Source organism: Astatotilapia calliptera, chromosome 20 (genome assembly GCF_900246225.1).
Source record: "Astatotilapia calliptera chromosome 20, fAstCal1.2, whole genome shotgun sequence".
NCBI lineage: Eukaryota > Metazoa > Chordata > Actinopteri > Cichliformes > Cichlidae > Astatotilapia > Astatotilapia calliptera.
Window position 1 is genome coordinate 18,078,062 of NC_039321.1, and position 19,345 is coordinate 18,097,406.

Genomic DNA, 19,345 nt, shown 5'->3' on the forward strand with positions numbered 1-19,345 from the left:
TTATGTTTAGGGTCGTTGTCCTGCTGGAAGTTGAACCTCTGCCCCAGTCTCAAGTCTTTTGCAGACTCCAAGGGTTTTCTTCCAAGATTGCCCTGTATTTGGCTCCATCCATCTTCCCATCAACTCTGACCAGCTTCCCTGTCCCTGCTGAAGAGAAGCACCCCCAGAGCATGATGCTGCCACCACCATATTTGACAGTGGGGATGGTGTGTTCAGAGTGATGTGCAGTGTTAGTTTTCTGCCACACAGCGTTTTGCATTTTGGCCAAAAAGTTCCATTTTGGTCTCATCTGACCAGAGCACCTTCTTCCACATGTTTGCTGTGTGCCCCACATGGCTTGTGGCAAACTGCAAACGGGACTTTTTATGGTTTGCTGTTAACAATGGCTTTCTTCTTGCCACTCTTCCATAAAGGCCAACTTTGTGCAGTGCACGACTAATAGTTGTCCTATGGACAGATTCCCCCACCTGAGCTGTAGATCTCTGCAGCTCGTCCAGAGTCACCATGGGCCTCTTGGCTGCATTTCTGATCAGCGCTCTCCTTGTTCGGCCTGTGAGTTTAGGTGGACGGCCTTGTCTTAGTAGGTTCACAGTTGTGCCATACTCCTTCCATTTCTGAATGATGGCTTGAACAGTGCTCCGTGGGATGTTCAAGGCTTGGGAAATCTTGTAGCCTAAGCCTGCTTTAAATTTCTCAATAACTTTATCCCTGACCTGTCTGGTGTGTTCTTTGGACTTCATGGTGTTGTTGCTCCCAATATTCTCTTAGACAACCTCTGAGGCCATCACAGAGCAGCTGTATTTGTACTGATATTAGATTACACACAGGTGCACTCTATTTAGTCATTAGCACTCATCAGGCAATGTCTATGGGCAACTGACTGCACTCAGACCAAGACCCTTTGCTCACACACCCCACTTTTCAGTTATTTATATGTAAAAAATGTTCGGAATCATGTATGATTTTCGTTCCACTTCTCACGTGTACACCACTTTGTGTTGGCCTTTCACGTGGAATTCCAATAAAATTGATTCATGTTTGTGGCTGTAATGTGACAAAATGTGGAAAAGTTCAAGGGGGCTGAATACTTCTGCAAGCCGCTGTAGGCCCATTATGGCTGCCTGTGTCGCAGGTGTTACGAGACGATTTTGAAATCACATGTTGTATCAATGAACATACAGTATATAGTATGATTCAAAAGTTGGAGACATGCTGCAACAAGCAAATCAGTAAAATCAACACAATCTGGTAATATTTAAGTAGAACGGAGGTTTTCTACACTAAGGCGTCCATGTTTGAAAATTCTATCTGGCCTGAATTATTGTAGGAAATTCTGTTTCAAAGAATAATGAAAAAACAAAAACCAAACCCACTCCTCTTTGCATGCCACTCTGTGTACTCTTAAATGGGCAAACATGATCCAGAGGTTAAAGGCGCTTCGTCAAGATCTATACTTGACATCTCTATATTAACAGCAGATGGGAACCTAGCCTGTTTTGTTGCCTTTGAGCTGTGCACTTCTTATGAAATAGCTCACAGCTGACTTACTCTGAGTGGGTGCCGTGGAAAACTGTAGAAATTCTAAATCAATACACATAAACTGGGGGTTGTTGTTATTTTGCAATCATGCACCTCAAGCTCGCAGCACTCCACACCATGCTGACGTCTTGCAAGTCTCTGTGGTATTGAATGCATCTCATGAAGAGAAACAAATCAGGTGAACACGTGTATAATCTCAGACAGATACGGAGAGCAGCACTGTTATTCTGGAGTTAGAGAGCTATTAAGGCTTGGACAGATACTCTAGAGTCCAGGCAGCTCTTGCATCTGGCGGGCTAGCTGGCGGGCGTACAGTTCGACACACTGCGTAGATAAATTCATAAATAATTCTCTCATTGTATAGCTGCTCACTACAGCTGGCAGGCAGAACAAGCTAGAGAATCCACCGACTTGAAAACTATGTCAGAACAGGCTCTGGGTTTACGAGCCAAGGCGAGAGCTTTCATCTATAAATCTTTAAATGAACTTGTGTCATATGATCACGTATTTTTCTCTTCTCACTTATCATCTCAGAGCGTTTTCTTTCAATAAGTCTGTGTCATCTGTGTCTCGATGTGGCTGTTATTCCACATTCTGCTTTATCGTCACACTGAACTGGGACACAACTGAAATATTCAGGGTGTCATGACCCTGTGCCTTCTCGGCTGACTCTGTATGGCTACAAGTGTTTTTGTTGTGCTGCATCTCCCTCTCTCCCCTTCCGCACACTGCGCTCTACCGGGGCGGAGTCTTGACGGCTCCAGCCCCTGGCTCGGACACCTGCAAACAATCATCTCACTCACTTCTTAAGGCAGCTGCTGGGAGTGCTTCCTCGCTGGATTATTGTGTAACACTCATTTCTCGCCAGCCTGAGGACCGCCGTTCGGTGACCTAAAGACCGGAGCCCGAGCTACCTGAGCTTCAGTGGATTGTGTATATAGCCGTTCCCTTCCCGTGCCTGTGTTCCCCGGAGACCCTCTTCCTGTGCCCCCTCACTTGTATATACCCGCACCTGGTGTCTACGTGTAATTAAATTGTGAACCTTAGTGACGGTCTGCCTCCGAGTCCCTCCTGAGCCTGACACAGGGTCAGTGGACAGCAGCTCATGGCTTTGGATTCAGGCCCTCGGTTTCCAACAAGTTGGATTTGGGCTCCAGTTTGGCACATGGCAGCAGATGAAAATGCATTAAAATCACAGTCCCGCCAAAAATAAATAAATAAATTGATACATAAATAAATGAAAGGCATCTAAAAATGGGATAATGACTTTTGATGAATATTGCAGAGACTGAGCACATTCATTCTTACTTTCACAACAAAACCATGATTCAAATTGAGCTGAAATGAATCACAAATCAAGGTTATAGCTGCGTCTTTAGCACCATTTATATTATTATGTAATGTTTTCTACACACATGAATAACATTTGTATGTCTCACAAAAGTGTGAATTGTGTGTGTGTGTGGAAAGGAAAAGGATTTGAAAAGGGTGTCTCGATATCAATGCAAACACCTTGTGACTGTGCCACCCAATTTAAATTCTCAAATTTTTCTAGTTCATTGTTTTTTCTTTTCTGCTTCAAGCTACACTCGACCACTGAATGAAACCAGGGCTGATGGAAAGTGAGAAAGTTCAGTCACAGAAACTACAAACTTACAACATAAAGTACTGAAAGCACTTGAAAGGCTGAAAAGTAAATGAAATATATGAAATATATGCAACCAGAAAAATCATTGTAGACTTGTGGGAAAAGATGGTTTGTAGAACTGGAACTTGCATGGCTACAGATATGTAGACGTTACATCCCAGTCCTCAAATTACAGTGTTTTTTGTCTCTTTGGTACAAAGTATAAACAAAACCAGGCCGTTCTTCTGTGCTTTGTTGCACAGATATTCTTTCTCCAAAAATATGTAATTTGCTCAAATGTACCTATTACCTACAACTACATATATACACTCACAGAGCATCTGTGCACCTGTTAATGTGTTCAGTTATTCAATCAACCAATCAAAGTGAAATCTAGAGCTTTCACTTAATGCTCAGATCAAATATCAGTGATTCTGACAGCAGCATTTACGGTGCTGCACAGAGTTTTTCTGAATCTTTGGAAAACCTTCTGCTAAGTTGCAGCTACCTTCACACTAAGGCTACATAAGGCTTTGCACAAACGTCATCTGTAACATATCCAAAGTTGGCTGAGTTTTCCTGCTCTGGGCCAAAATAAATAGAGCTCTGATGCAGTAGTGCAGTAGGTTTTCCATTATCATGAAGGTGCACACTGGAAAAGAATGTAGCCTGGTCTGATGAGTCTTTGTTTCTGCTGAGCGTGCAGATGGTCAGACTTTGGGCTAAACAGAATGAATCCATAAAACCTTCTTTGTCCAGGCCAGTCTCCCTGTGGTGGTGTGGAGAAATGTCATTTTGGTGCTCTCTGGGTCTCTATAATCAGACCGCCATAGTTTGACTGCTACTGTCGGTACTGACTGTGCACCAAAGTCTACCCAGAACAACATTTTAAAAGTGATTGTAATGATGTCCCTTTAGATTCTAACCCTAAGCATACATTTTGGTGAAAAGTCAAAGAGACAAACAATGAGGGAACACTTAATCAGAGTATAGCATCGAGTCAGTTAAACTTGATATTGATCTGCTCAGTTAAGTAGCAGAGGGGGTTGTTAATCAGTTTCAGCTGCTTTAGTGTTAATGAAATTAACAACTGCTGCACTGGAGGGACAACAATGAGACAAACCCCCAAAACAGTATTTCTTGATGCATGCTCAAGCATCCAGTTAAGTAAATCCCAAAAGGTTGATTCTGTTCATCTGGATGTAACGTTTTCAGTGGGAGAAACGTTTCGTCACACATCCAAGTGACTTCATCAGTCTCAGCTGACTGCAGGTTTCCCCAATCTTATAAACAGTGTAATTGCATAATGAATGAAACCAGGAACAATGGGCTGGGAGGGAAACATTTCAGTCGTTTTCAGTCGGAGAAACATTTCTCCGACTGAAAACGCTACATCCAGATGAACAGAATCAAACTTTTGGGGCCCCAAAACAGGAACGCTGTTACAGCTGGAGGTCTCACACATTTTTCCCTCCTTATCGTTCATGACAGTTTTTACTACACTACACGAGCTCAGTGATGCCCTGGTCCAGATCTATCCCAAGGACACCATCTATTGCCTCATTAGCAGCATGCCCCAATATTGCCAGGCACGCATAGAAGCATGTGGGGGCTAAGTGCTATTTTGAGTTGCAATGACATTTTGGCAAAATGGACTAGCTGGTTGCATCATTTGTGGCTCACACATTACCGGGTCTATATCAGTATAGATTTCCAGCATGATTTTTTTCCCCATTGAGATCTGACCTTTTTTCATAGTGTTCTGTTGATATTTTTGAGCAGTGTATTTTTTATATTTGCTAATTAGAATGATTATTTTCTTTGTTGCCTGATTTCCAAGACCTAATAGAGAAAATAATTTAATAAAGATAAAATAACAAATTCTGATTGCCTAGCATTATTGTTAGAGTTAAAGGTCACCGAGGAGGAATTAGACCTACCAGTGCATACCAATAATACGTCATTGAAACAGAACATTGTAGCGGGACAGCTGTTTCCAGGCTTACTGCGTCATTCTTGACAGTTCAATTTTACCTTGCTCCAAATACAAATTAAATGAATTTGGTTGTTTTGATAGTTACTGGCATTTCATCTCAGGGTGTAATATAATGTCATTTTTGCATCTCCCTGTTTTACAAACGTGTCCCTTTATACACCTGCTATGTCTATATCATCAGCTCAGATTTAACAGTCCTATTTTATAGACTGACAAAATCCACACCGGGTACCTGAACAGGTGGCACTTATTTAAAGATTTGTGAGCCAGGGGACTTTAGTTAAGGATCAGTTGGGATGTTTGTGTTTTGAAAAAGCTTCCTCTTATCAAAAGCCTGGGAATGACAGACCATCTCACCGTTGTCATAATCCAGTGCGTATAAATAAGACAGCACCTTTGACAAAGCTGTGTTAACATGATGTATGAATGAGAACAGGGTGAGATCGGTAAATTAAACCAGCCGATTCTTTCACAATGTCTTTTGTCTGGTCACAAAGAAATGTTAAGCTAAACTGATACAGAGTTACCAAAGGTAGCTTTGAGTTGTATGCTGTGAATTTAATTATGAGTCACAATCAACAGCCCCGCTCTTAGATGCATGTTGCTCAGATCTCGGATGTCAGAGCTTCCTGCCAGCACATGAAAGGACTGCATGTCAGAAACAAGCGCAGAGCAGGCTTCCGCTGTGTGCCGCTTCACCCTGGTAATGATGACAGTCAGTTTCTGAGACCGGGTACAAATGATAACCCATCCAATATGTGGCATATCAGGAATATCAAATGTATTAAAATGTGTGTGTGTCACTGCAGGCTACATGGTGGTTATAGGATGAGCATATTAGAGTTGAATTTACCCTGCACAAATTGACACAAAAATGGGTCTCTCATTTTTCTTTCAACTTAGACTTCCCAACTTCATGCGGACCCCAGCCAATTTTCTCTCTCCTCATTTTCAACTCTTTTAAAAATTATAATGAAACAGCAGTCAGGCTTGGCCCCCTTTGTGATCACAAAGTTACCCCTCATTTTTCTGCTCGTTTTCCCAGTCTGTTCCTCCGTTCTCTTTTTCTTCTTCTAAAGACATCCACTTTTTTCCTGTTATATCCTCTTTTGGAACGGTTCATTTGTCGGATAAGAAATACTGCAAACAGGTCATTCTCAAGGCTTCGCATTTAATTTAACATTAAAAGGAGGAAGGAGACAAAGGAACGGGATAAAAGAATCATTGCCATCTTTAACCTTGAACACGTTGTAGAAAAGAAAAGGGACAGATCAAGTGGATGGATTTGTTCACACGTATATTGCAAAAAATTTTGTTTCCAATACGCTACAGTTGTTAAAAAGTTTTTTTTCGTTGTAATTGCCTCTTATTTTTAGAAATGGCTTGCCCATCGGAAAGTAAGTCACTGTGTGAGCGTTTCTTTAACAGCAGTTTAAAGCTATGAATGACATCTGCTTGGCACTTGTATTATTTATGGCAGGCTACAATTACCCTCTTTTGCAATTTTTCCTTCTGTTTCTCGCTCCATCTATTTACGCTCTCAGCGGGATTCCTGGGAAGAAGTGTGGAGTCATTATCTTAACTGCAGAGGAGCTCAGTAACTGCAGGGTCAGTATACACACGTGCAATAACACATGCACACATACAACCCACATGTCACTGAACAATATTGCACTGTTAATTTTTGTGTTGTAGGAGTTTGCAGTCACATTAGTCTATTTAAGTTTTTTTATACAGGGAGTGCAGAATTATTAGGCAAGTTGTATTTTTGAGGAATAATTTTATTATTGAACAACAACCATGTTCTCAATGAACCCAAAAAACTCATTAATATCAAAGCTGAATGTTTTTGGAAGTAGATTTTAGTTTGTTTTTAGTTTTAGCTATTTTAGGGGGATATCTGTGTGTGCAGGTGACTATTACTGTGCATAATTATTAGGCAACTTAACAAAAAACAAATATATACCCATTTCAATTATTTATTTTTACCAGTGAAACCAATATAACATCTCCACATTCACAAATATACATTTCTGACATTCAAAAACAAAACAAAAACAAATCAGCAACCAATATAGCCACCTTTCTTTGCAAGGACACTCAAAAGCCTGCCATCCATGGATTCTGTCAGTGTTTTGATCTGTTCACCATCAACATTGCGTGCAGCAGCAACCACAGCCTCCCAGACACTGTTCAGAGAGGTGTACTGTTTTCCCTCCTTGTAAATCTCACATTTGATGATGGACCACAGGTTCTCAATGGGGTTCAGATCAGGTGAACAAGGAGGCCATGTCATTAGTTTTTCTTCTTTTATACCCTTTCTTGCCAGCCACGCTGTGGAGTACTTGGACGCGTGTGATGGAGCATTGTGCTGCATGAAAATCATGTTTTTCTTGAAGGATGCAGACTTCTTCCTGTACCACTGCTTGAAGAAGGTGTCTTCCAGAAACTGGCAGTAGGACTGGGAGTTGAGCTTAACTCCATCCTCAACCCGAAAAGGCCCCACAAGCTCATCTTTGATGATACCAGCCCAAACCAGTACTCCACCTCCACCTTGCTGGCGTCTGAGTCGGACTGGAGCTCGCTGCCAATCCAGCCACGGGCCCATCCATCTGGCCCATCAAGACTCACTCTCATTTCATCAGTCCATAAAATCTTAGAAAAATCAGTCTTGAGATATTTCTTGGCCCAGTCTTGACGTTTCAGCTTGTGTGTCTTGTTCAGTGGTGGTCGTCTTTCAGCCTTTCTTACCTTGGCCATGTCTCTGAGTATTGCACACCTTGTGCTTTTGGGCACTCCAGTGATGTTGCAGCTCTGAAATATGGCCAAACTGGTGGCAAGTGGCATCTTGGCAGCTGCACACTTGACTTTTCTCAGTTCATGGGCAGTTATTTTGCGCCTTGGTTTTTCCACACGCTTCTTGTGACCCTATTGACTATTTTGAATGAAACGCTTGATTGTTCGATGATCACGCTTCAGAAGCTTTGCAATTTTGAGACTGCTGCATCCCTCTGCAAGATATCTCACTATTTTTGACTTTTCTGAGCCTGTCAAGTCCTTCTTTTGACCCATTTTGCCAAAGGAAAGGATGTTGCCTAATAATTATGCACACCTGATATAGGGTGTTGATGTCATTAGACCACACCCCTTCTCATTACAGAGATGCACATCACCTAATATGCTTAATTGGTAGTAGGCTTTCGAGCCTATATAGCTTGGAGTAAGACAACATGCATGAAGAGGATGATGTGGACAAAATACTCATTTGCCTAATAATTCTGCACTCCCTGTATAGCACCAACTCACAATAACAATCACCTCAACATGTTTTATATCATAAGGTAAACAATAATAGACAGAAATCCTGCCTCGCCTGTGTCTTGTCAAGCCTCCATCACTGTGTCTGGAGTTTTGCCACTTCCTGTTTTATTTTTTAGTCTTTGTCTTGTGTGTATTATGCTTTAGTTTTGCTTACCTTGTGTCATCTTCCTTGAGTGTAGCCATCTATCTTTTTCCCCACCTTCATAGCTTCATAGCTTCTCGTTGTCCTGTGCATGTATTTATTGTTTTGTCTTCATTTGTTCTCATGTTGTGGACTCCATGGCTGTGTCCCAATTCAGGGTCTGCACGCTTGAAGTACGCATTTCAAGTGCGGTTACGTCACCGCCACGCGACGACGGCTGTCCCAATTCGAAGTGTACTTCAAATGCATACTCCAAATGCGCCGTCGATTTCCCCAAATATCAAGCGTAGTCCGGTGCACGCTTCGTGGTCCCATATATCCCACAATTCATAGCGCGGCGGTGGGTGTGGATAATTTTGCCGCAAAATACTGCAGAAGGGAGCGGCCGAAGAGGGTTTTTTTTTCTCCAAACTTTATTGAACTTATAAAACGAACAGTCAGTCATTCCAGTTCAGTTTGTACAGTAGACATACAAGGCAAATAAGAGTAATAATATACAGTACAATGAAATAAGAAGGATAAATAAATAAAGGATAAAAAGAAGAAAAAAGGGCGGGGGGAATGTGACAGACTTCATAACAACTTTGTACTTGAAAGTTGTGATAGCTCAATCGTTAAACATTTCTGAATGAATTTCAATCAATGATAAACCTTTTTTATTGGAAGTTAATTTAAGAGAGTTTAAGTAATGTTCAATTTCAATCAAAAACAAATTAAATGATGGGGTTGAGTTTTGAAATTTACATTTATGTATATGGAATTTCCCTAATAAGATGGAGCGGCCGAAGAGTACGAAAAGTACTGAATATGACGTCACTTATTTATGTTCAAATGTTTAATAATTAAAGTCAGTTATATATCCACAAACACAACAAGCTGAAAGTCAGTGATATATGTATATGTGTGTATACATATATGGATATATGTGTGTATATATATACATGTGTGTATACATATATGTGTGTATACATACAGTGGGGCAAAAAAGTATTTAGTCAGCCACCGATTGTGCAAGTTCCCCCACTCAAAATGATGACAGAGGTCAGTAATTTGCACCAGAGGTACACTTCAACTGTGAGAGACAGAATGTGAAAAACAAATCCATGAATTCACATGGTAGGATTTGTAAAGAATTTATTCGTAAATTAGGGTGGAAAATAAGTATTTGGTCACCTCAAACAAGCAAAATCTCTGGCTCTCACAGACCTGTAACGTCTTCTGTAAGAAGCTTTTCTGTCCCCCACTTGTTACCTGTATGAATGGCACCTGTTTGAACTCATCATCTGTATAAAAGACACCTGTCCACAGCCTCAAACAGTCAGACTCCAAACTCCGCCATGGCCAAGACCAAAGAGCTTTCGAAGGACAACAGGAAAAGTATTGTAGACCTGCACCAGACTGGGAAGAGTGAATCTACAATAGGCAAGCAGCTTGGTGTGAAAAAATCAACTGTGGGAGCAATCATCAGAAAATGGAAGACATACAAGACCACTGATAATCTCCCTCGATCTGGGGCTCCACGCAAGATCTCATCCCGTGGGGTCAAAATCAAATCAAATCAAATCAAATCACTTTTATTGTCACATCACATGTGCAGGTACATTGGTACAGCACATGTGAGTGAAATTCTTGTGTGCGAGCTTCACAAGCAACAGAGTTGTGCAAAATACAATAATGTAAACAAGCAAAATACAAGAATGGCTACATCTGAAACTAATAAATATATGTACAATATATAATAGTATATGCATTCCTGAATGTGTATACTAAATATTTTTCTACGTGTGTGTGTGTGTGTACACATATTTTACAAATTAAATAGAGTAAACAATAAATAAAATATATAAAGTAAAATATACAGAGTGAGACATGTGCAAAACAGTGGCATTACTGTACAGTATGGAGTGCATAATGTTGAAGTTCCAGTAGTGAAGCTGAGGTGTCTATGAAGTGTTCAGCAGTCTGATGGCCTGATGGAAAAAGCTGTCTCTCAGTCTGCTGGTACGGGACCGGATGCTGCAGAACCTCCTTCCTGATGGAAGCAGTCTGAACAGTTTATGGCTGGGGTGACTGGAGTCCTTGATGATCCTCCCCGCTTTCCTCAGGCACCGCTTCCTGTAGATGTCTTGGAGGGAGGGAAGCTCACCTCCAATTATCCGTTCAGAGCACCGCACTACTCGCTGGAGAGCTTTGCAGTTGTAGGCGGTGCTGTTGCCATACCAGGTGGTGATGCATCCAGTGAGGATGCTCTCAATGGCACAGTGATAGAAGGTCCTGAGGATGCGGGGGCTCATGCCGAATCTTTTCAGTCTCCTGAGAAAGAAGAGGCGCTGCTGCGCCTTCTTCACTGTTTTGTTTATGTGTACTGACCACGTAAGATCCTCAGCCAGATGTACACCAAGGAACCGGAAGCTGCTCACTCTCTCCACAGCAGCGCCGTTGATGGTGATGGGGGTGTGTACTTCTCTGCACCTCCGGAAGTCCACTATCAACTCCTTTGTCTTTGCGACGTTGAGGGTGAGATGGTTGTCTTGACACCAGTGGGTCAGGGCGCTGACCTCCTCCCTGTAGGCCGTCTCATCACTGTTGGTGATAAGACCCACCACTGTAGTGTCATTCGCAAACTTCACAATGATGTTGGAGTTGTTAGTGGCTGTGCAGTCGTAGGTGTAGAGTGAGTACAGGAGAGGGCTCAGTACACACCCCTGTGGAGCACCAGTGTTCAGTGTGACGGGGGATGAGGTGATGCTTCCCAGTCTGACCACTTGGCGTCTGTCAGACAGGAAGCTAAGGATCCAGTTGCAGAGGGAGCTGCTCAGTCCTAGATCCTGCAGTTTCCTGTCCAGCTTCGAGGGAACGATGGTATTGAATGCTGAGCTGTAATCTACAAACAGCATTCTCACATACGTGTCTCTCTTCTCCAGGTGTGACAGGGCAGTATGTAGTGTCAGGGCTATGGCATCATCAGTGGACCTGTTGTGGCGGTATGCAAACTGTAGAGGGTCCAGTGAGTCGGCTAGTGCAGAGCAGATGAAGTCCCTGACCAGCTTCTCGAAGCATTTGCTTACGATGGGGGTCAGGGCTACAGGTCGCCAGTCGTTCAATGAGGAGATGGTGGAGGATTTGGGTACAGGGACGATGGTGGCCATTTTGAAGCAGGCTGGGACTACAGACAGAGAGAGGGAAAGGTTGAAGATGTGCGTGAACATTCCAGCCAGCTGAGCGGCGCATGACTTGAGGACGCGGCCGGGAATCCCGTCCGGACCAGTAGCTTTGCGTGCGTTCACCTTCCTGAAGCACCTCCGCACATCCTCCTCAGACACAGTGTGCGCACTGACGTCATCCGCGGTGCGCACACTGTCCGGTCTCATGGTGTTCGCTGTGTCGAATCTAGCGTAGAATACGTTTAGATCCTCACACAAAGAGGCCGTGGTCTGCGGTGTGCTGGTTTTCCCTCTAAAGTCTGTGATCGTGTTTAGTCCCTGCCACATACTCCGAGGGTTGTCAAACTGTTCATGAGAACGGTGAGCAAAGATCCCAGAACCACAGGGGGGGACCTGGTGAATGACCTGCAGAGAGCTGTGACCAAAGTAACAAAGGTCACCATCAGTAACACACTACAACGGCAGGGAATCAAATCCCGCAGTGCCAGACGTGTTCCGCTGCTGAAGCCAGTGCATGTCCAGGCCCGTCTGAAGTTTGCCAGAGAGCACATGGATGATACAGCAGAGGATTGGGAGAATGTCATGTGGTCAGATGAAACCAAAGTAGAACTTTTTGGTATAAACTCAACTCGTTGTGTTTGGAGGAAGAAGAATACTGAGTTGCATCCCAAGAACACCATAGTATTTAGTCAGCCACCGATTGTGCAAGTTCCCCCACCTAAAATGATGACAGAGGTCAGTAATTTGCACCAGAGGTACACTTCAACTGTGAGAGACAGAATGTGAAAAAAAAATCCATGAATCCACATGGTAGGATTTGTAAAGAATTTATTCGTAAATCAGGGTGGAAAATAAGTATTTGGTCAATAACAAAAATACAACTCAATACTTTGTAACATAACCTTTGTTGGCAATAACAGAGGTCAAACGTTTACTATAGGTCTTTACCAGGTTTGCACACACAGTAGCTGGTATTTTGGCCCATTCCTCCATGCAGATCTTCTCGAGAGCAGTGATGTTTTGGGGCTGTCGCCGAGCAACACGGACTTTCAACTCCCGCCACAGATTTTCTATGGGGTTGAGGTCTGGAGACTGGCTAGGCCACTCCAGGACTTTCAAATGCTTCTTACAGAGCCACCCCTTTGTTGCCCGGGCGGTGTGTTTTGGATCATTGTCATGTTGGAAGACCCAGCCTCGTTTTATCTTCAAAGTTCTCACTGATGGAAGGAGATTTTGGCTCAAAATCTCACGATACATGGCCCCATTCATTCTGTCCTTAACACGGATCAGTCGTCCTGTCCCCTTGGCAGAAAAACAGCCCCATAGCATGATGTTTCCACCCCCATGCTTCACAGTAGGTATGGTGTTCTTGGGATGCAACTCAGTATTCTTCTTCCTCCAAACACGACGAGTTGAGTTTATACCAAAAAGTTCTACTTTGGTTTCATCTGACCACATGACATTCTCCCAATCCTCTGCTGTATCATCCATGTGCTCTCTGGCAAACTTCAGACGGGCCTGGACATGCACTGGCTTCAGCAGCGGAACACGTCTGGCACTGCGGGATTTGATTCCCTGCCGTTGTAGTGTGTTACTGATGGTGACCTTTGTTACTTTGGTCCCAGCTCTCTGCAGGTCATTCACCAGGTCCCCCCATGTGGTTCTGGGATCTTTGCTCACCGTTCTCATGATCATTTTGACCCCACGGGATGAGATCTTGAGTGGAGCCCCAGATCGGGGGAGATTATCAGTGGTCTTGTATGTCTTCCATTTTCTGATGATTGCTCCCACAGTTGATTTTTTCACACCAAGCTGCTTGCCTATTGTAGATTCACTCTTCCCAGTCTGGTGCAGGTCTACAATACTTTTCTTGGTGTCCTTCGAAAGCTCTTTGGTCTTGGCCATGGCGGAGTTTGGAGTCTGAGTGTTTGAGGCTGTGGACAGGTGTCTTTTATACAGATGATGAGTTCAAACAGGTGCCATTCATACAGGTAACGAGTGGGGGACAGAAAAGCTTCTTACAGAAGACGTTACAGGTCTGTGAGAGCCAGAGATTTTCCTTGTTTGAGGTGACCAAATACTTATTTTCCACCCTAATTTACGAATAAATTCTTTACAAATCCTACCATTTTTTTTTCACATTCTGTCTCTCACAGTTGAAGTGTACCTCTGGTGCAAATTACTGACCTCTGTCATCATTTTAAGTGGGGGAACTTGCACAATCGGTGGCTGACTAAATACTTTTTTGCCCCACTGTATATATATATGTATATATATATATATATATATCTTAATAATCTGACAATACTATAATGTTACCACACATTACCACAGTGAGATGACTTTAGTCTCATGAACAACATTAACTAATTGTTATTTACTAACTAATCTTAAATGACTTTTCAGTACAGAAATGAAGCCCAACAATAATGTTTTACGGTCCGGTGGTTTCAGCCTCAGATATGTCATGAGAGACATCATGACAGAGATGTCATGACAAAAATGAATGACCAACAAAACATTTTTCTCCTTCATTTCTGTCACACAAAGCTGTATGTAACGTGTCTCGCGGTTAGTATCATGGTTGCTAGGCAACCTGAACAGTGCGACGAAGCGTATACCGTCCCATTTCACAAGCCTCTCACTTCCACACTTCTCGTACTTATAGTGCGCGTACTTCAAGCATGCAGACCCTGAATTGGGACACAGCCCAGGTGTCTGTATTGGTTCCACAGTTCTCAGGAAATTCTCAGGAAGTTCTCAGGAAGTTCTCAGTTCACATCTAGTCAGAGTTTTGTATTCTGTTTTTGCTCCTAAGTTCTCAATAAAACAGTTTTTTTTTTTACCTTTTATTTTATTTACCTATTATTTCTGTATATTTCTGTCCTAACCTGCCTGTCGCACAGTGTATTATGACAACTGGGACATGTGGAGTCCCTCAGGATTCGATTTTCAGGCCACTGTTTTCATTCTGCAATCTTGACCACCTCATTAAGTACACCTGTTTAACTACCGTGTAAAGCAAATGTATAATCAGCTAATCACATCATCATCCCTGGTAATGAATGTTTGAGTTTGTCCACTAAATCACTTTAAATCCACCCACCTTTACACTGAGTTTTGTAAATAGAGTGCCAATAGCCATTTGATATTTTGCTGGCCACTCTTCTCCACAGTTCTCTAAATATATTTAAGATTAACTGTCAAGGTGGTTTCCTGCTATGAACTATGGGATTTTCTCCTTTATTTTTGCCAACTCCTTGCCACAGCAATATATTAACAGGCAGTCAGACGCTAACAGAATTTCGATGTGCGTGTTTGTGTGCTCCAGATAACATTATGTGAACAGGCTTATCTCGGAAATATTTACTATTGCTACTCTGGGACATATCGCCCCTGACAAGCCCCAAATGTTTTTCAGAAATTTTGAGAAGTGTGTGTGTGTGTGTGTGCAAGCTGACAACCCCTAGCTGCCAATGACAAGCTTCAGTTTCCCCTAATGCCTTACTTTAGGAGAAAATAGCTAAAAGGCCATTCTATCTATCTATCTATCTATCTATCTATCTATCTATCTATCTATCTATCTATCTATCTATCTATCTATCTATCTATCTATCTATCTATCTATCTATCTGTCTGTCTGTCTGTCTGTCTGTCTGTCTGTCTGTCTGTCTGTCTGTCTGTCTGTCTAACCAGAAGCAGAAATAATACTGCTCCTTACTAACTGCTATAACGGTGTATACATATTTATGAAGCATTCCCTCTGCTCCTGCTCGTAATATTGCAGCCATCCCATAATAAAATAAGTATCTTTTCCTAATAAAATTTGCAATTTTAATTTAAAAAAAATGGATTATAACCACTGTAATCTGTGCATGCATTCAGTTATTAAAGCATAAAAACTGTTGGTGTGCTGCTGGTTCAGATTCTGTTCCTATTTGCTTCAACATTATGCACGGATTTTTACCTCACCAGGTATTTTGTATTCTGTGCGAAGCTCTGTTTTGAAAACTATTGTGAGCACACACACACAAAGTCCCACAAAAACCTTCACCTTTGTGACCAAGAAAGGAGTTGTTGAAGGAAACAAAGTTGCTGACTTAAAAACTGTAATTGCTTCTGAATTATATTGACACCTGCACTTCCTCTCTGTCAGGATATTGCTACCATGCAGCTGTGTGCCAACAAGCTGGATAAAAAAGACTTTTTTGGCAAGTCTGACCCCTTCCTGGTTTTCTACCGCAGTAATGAGGATGGAACGTGAGTGTTGACATTTGGGGTGGGCTCAGACCTCAGGCACACACACACACACACACATCTCTCTCTCTCTCTCTCTCTCTCTCTCTCTCTGTCTCTCTCTACATATATATATACACACACACACACACACACACACATATATATATATATATATATATATATATATATATATATATATATATATATATATATATATATATGTATTAGGCGTGCAACGATACACAAAATTCACGGTTCGGTTCAGTTCGATACTTTGGTGTCACGGTTTGATATTTTTTCGATACAAAAAAATGTTCATGCCTTTTTAATTTGTCATTTATTAAAATTATAAATATATATTTTAACTCAAAAGTACAGTTTTTAAATTTAATGTTGCTGAAATAACAAAGTAATAAAAAAAATAATCTATCTGATCGAGAAATCACTCATCTTTGGAAAAGAGAGTTTATTACAGAGAAATGGCTCTTTCCAAAATAAAAGCTATACTATCCGCTTCTTCTGGGCTATATTCTCAGCAGCATATTAAACATATCAGGTCCCCATAAGGAGAATCATGTGCTAACGGCTGTCTAAATGACTCGGGTAAAGTTTGTAGCATGCGTGCTTGTTGTTTTTGTCTGCTTCCACTTGTTTTTGCACTAGGATGATGTCAGCATAAATGTGCAGTCATATTCATTGTGTTCCCACTAGTGTTGTCAGCGTTAATCTCGTTGAAATGACGTTAACGCCACAACACAGCAAATCTCCGTTAACGAGCTACCGCCGATCGCCCCGTGCGTGGGGCTGGACGGCCAACACGTTAACGAGCTAACTGCGCTAACACACTAGTTCCCACCAATGTAATTGAGCATTGCGTGGCACATCCAACATACTGTTTTACTTTTGTCCATGACGCGCTTACCTTCAGGGTCATACTTCACATGAAAACCAAAATACCACATCTGAATGAGGGTGGGGGAGGTTCAATTTGCCGTGTTGCAAGGAGAGCTTAACTTCTGTCTAGCTTGCCCTGCTCTCAGTGAATCTGCGTTCGACTACTCCGCCTAGGCTGCACTGTCGAGCGCAGATCCACTGAGCGCTCAACACAGACAGCATAAGGAAAGTTGATAAAATAAATAAAAAATTTTGTATTGTTCGATACATATGCGTACCGAACCAAAAGCACTGTATCGAACGGTTCAATATCGATACGAGTATCGTTGCACCCCTAATATGTATGTATGTATAGGGGTACAAATCTCTGATTAGCAAAAAAATCACATCCTATTTGAGATTGTAAAGTTTTAAATTCCAGGACATATTATTATTACGTATATACAACCTCAGTAATGAACAGTAATACATGGCATCTTATACCGTGATGTTATTCTTAACAATTCTACGCCAAAATCTCTGGCTCTATTCCACAGCATGACTTTTACCGTCTTCCTTCTCTCACCCCAACAGGTCATTACAGATGGCTGCCCCTCCCTTTCTTCCTGTTAAAAGGGAGTTTTTCCTTCCCACTGTCGCCATAGTGCTTGCTCATAGGGGGTCATGGGTTTTTTTCTGTATGTACTATTGTAGTGTCTGCCTTAAAATATAAAGTGCCATGAGGCAACTGTTGTTGTGATTTGGGGCTATATAAATAAAATTGAATTGAACTGAATTCAAAATATGGAAGTAGTGTGTAAAAAACTAACTACACCCTTAGTGTTTCCATAAGAATTAAGAGTCTAAGCCAGGTGGTGGCAACGTGGTTATGTGAGCATGAGCAACCATATAAAAGCAGAAGTTTTGTCATTTTGGAGCTCTGGAGTTTTCAAGTGTGTGTTAATGCACTGGTAAGGAGGAAAGACATCAGCAATGATCTGACATCATTTCATTTACAAAATTTAACACTCTTCAGCCTGTGGGGCTGCGAAATAATGACTGTTGCTCCAAACCGCTTCCAGTACTTATTCCCAAGTGGTGCTGTGTAGCAGAAAGCACTCAATAAGTGCTACTTTCAACTGTGAAACAGCACACAAACACATTATTAGTAAAAGAAAGGTTATGGAAGGTGTTCTGTGAAGGTGTTTCATATGAAGACCACATTTAATAATACCCATTGTCACATCTGGTTCACACACTTATTTTCCATACAAATCAACTTTGCTGCACGTACACTTCTGACTCGAGTTCCACCAGAAGTCACATTTGTTTAAGTTTTTAGATCGCTTCGACTGCTGTGCCTTGGAGAGATTTTTGTAGTAATAAAATAAAAAACAGGAAGGAGAAGAAAATAAAACTCTTCTGTTATATCCTCTGGATATTCTTAAGCAGACAGAAAAAATATAAAAGCTTACAATGCCTTTTGCTCAATTGCAGAGGAAGGAATGGGAGATTAGTGGGGGGATCTTCACTGGTACAAAAGGAGCAGTATAAATGTTCTTTCCCTTTTTGTTCCTCATGGCTGATTTTTTTTTGCTTGCAGGTTCACCATCTGCCACAAGACAGAGGTGATCAAGAACACACTGAACCCAGTGTGGCAGTCCTTCACCATTCCTGTTAGAGCTCTCTGCAATGGTGACTATGACAGGTCAGAAAACATGATCAAATTTAATATCGAGGTATTTTATGACTATTTAGAAACCTTCAGAGATCTTCCATGTTGTAAGCTATTTGTTTTCTCTGGGTAAAGTAAGAACAATCGGGCACAGATAGACTTTTAAGTGGATGACATCGCCTGTTGCTGGGGCGGTCAGAATAATGCCAGCAGTCGGTCGTGGTGTCCCAGGGACCAGCACTGGTGTTATTGAGACTGACCTAGTTTGAAGACAGCCCTGTGTTACATATTCAGTCATGCTGGACCATGCTGAGCATTTGTTAAGCCACTGACTACAGAAATGCACAGTGCCACCGTTGCTATAACAAGGACTCCTGTCATAAATCTGACAGATTTTTGTGAATTCATCACATTTTATATTTGAACCACTTTAAGCCGGTTGATTTATATATAACGTTTTGTGATGTTTATCAATATTTGAGACTTTCTAGCTTTATGTAATGCTACAGCTATTGCTGTAATGCTAATGCTACAGCTAATGCTATTGAGGAAAGGCTGGTTGGAGACCACAGCACAAACAAAATTGTTGTGATCATGTGCAACAAACTTTCAATCTTGTTGCCTTTAAAATATTTTTCTTCAAAGACAGAGAACAGATCTGAGACCATTTGCAGTCATTTGCAGTCTTCAAAGGGACTTTGCTTTGTTAGGACGGAGATAAAACTGGAATTAGATGGAGTCATTGGCTATCAGTCTTTTAACAATTTGT

General features: G+C 41.8%; 1 protein-coding gene across 1 annotated transcript in view; it reads left to right on the forward strand.

Moving 5' to 3' along the window:
* The window catches only part of LOC113013066 (copine-9-like), a 113,808-nt gene that overhangs the window by 64,266 nt on the left and 30,197 nt on the right, over positions 1-19,345 (forward strand). The window contains exons 7-9 of the mRNA XM_026153657.1: positions 6,707-6,770; positions 15,946-16,049; positions 18,505-18,609. Coding sequence (XP_026009442.1) covers positions 6,707-6,770; positions 15,946-16,049; positions 18,505-18,609 — 273 coding nt within the window. The remainder of the gene's footprint in view (positions 1-6,706; positions 6,771-15,945; positions 16,050-18,504; positions 18,610-19,345) is intronic.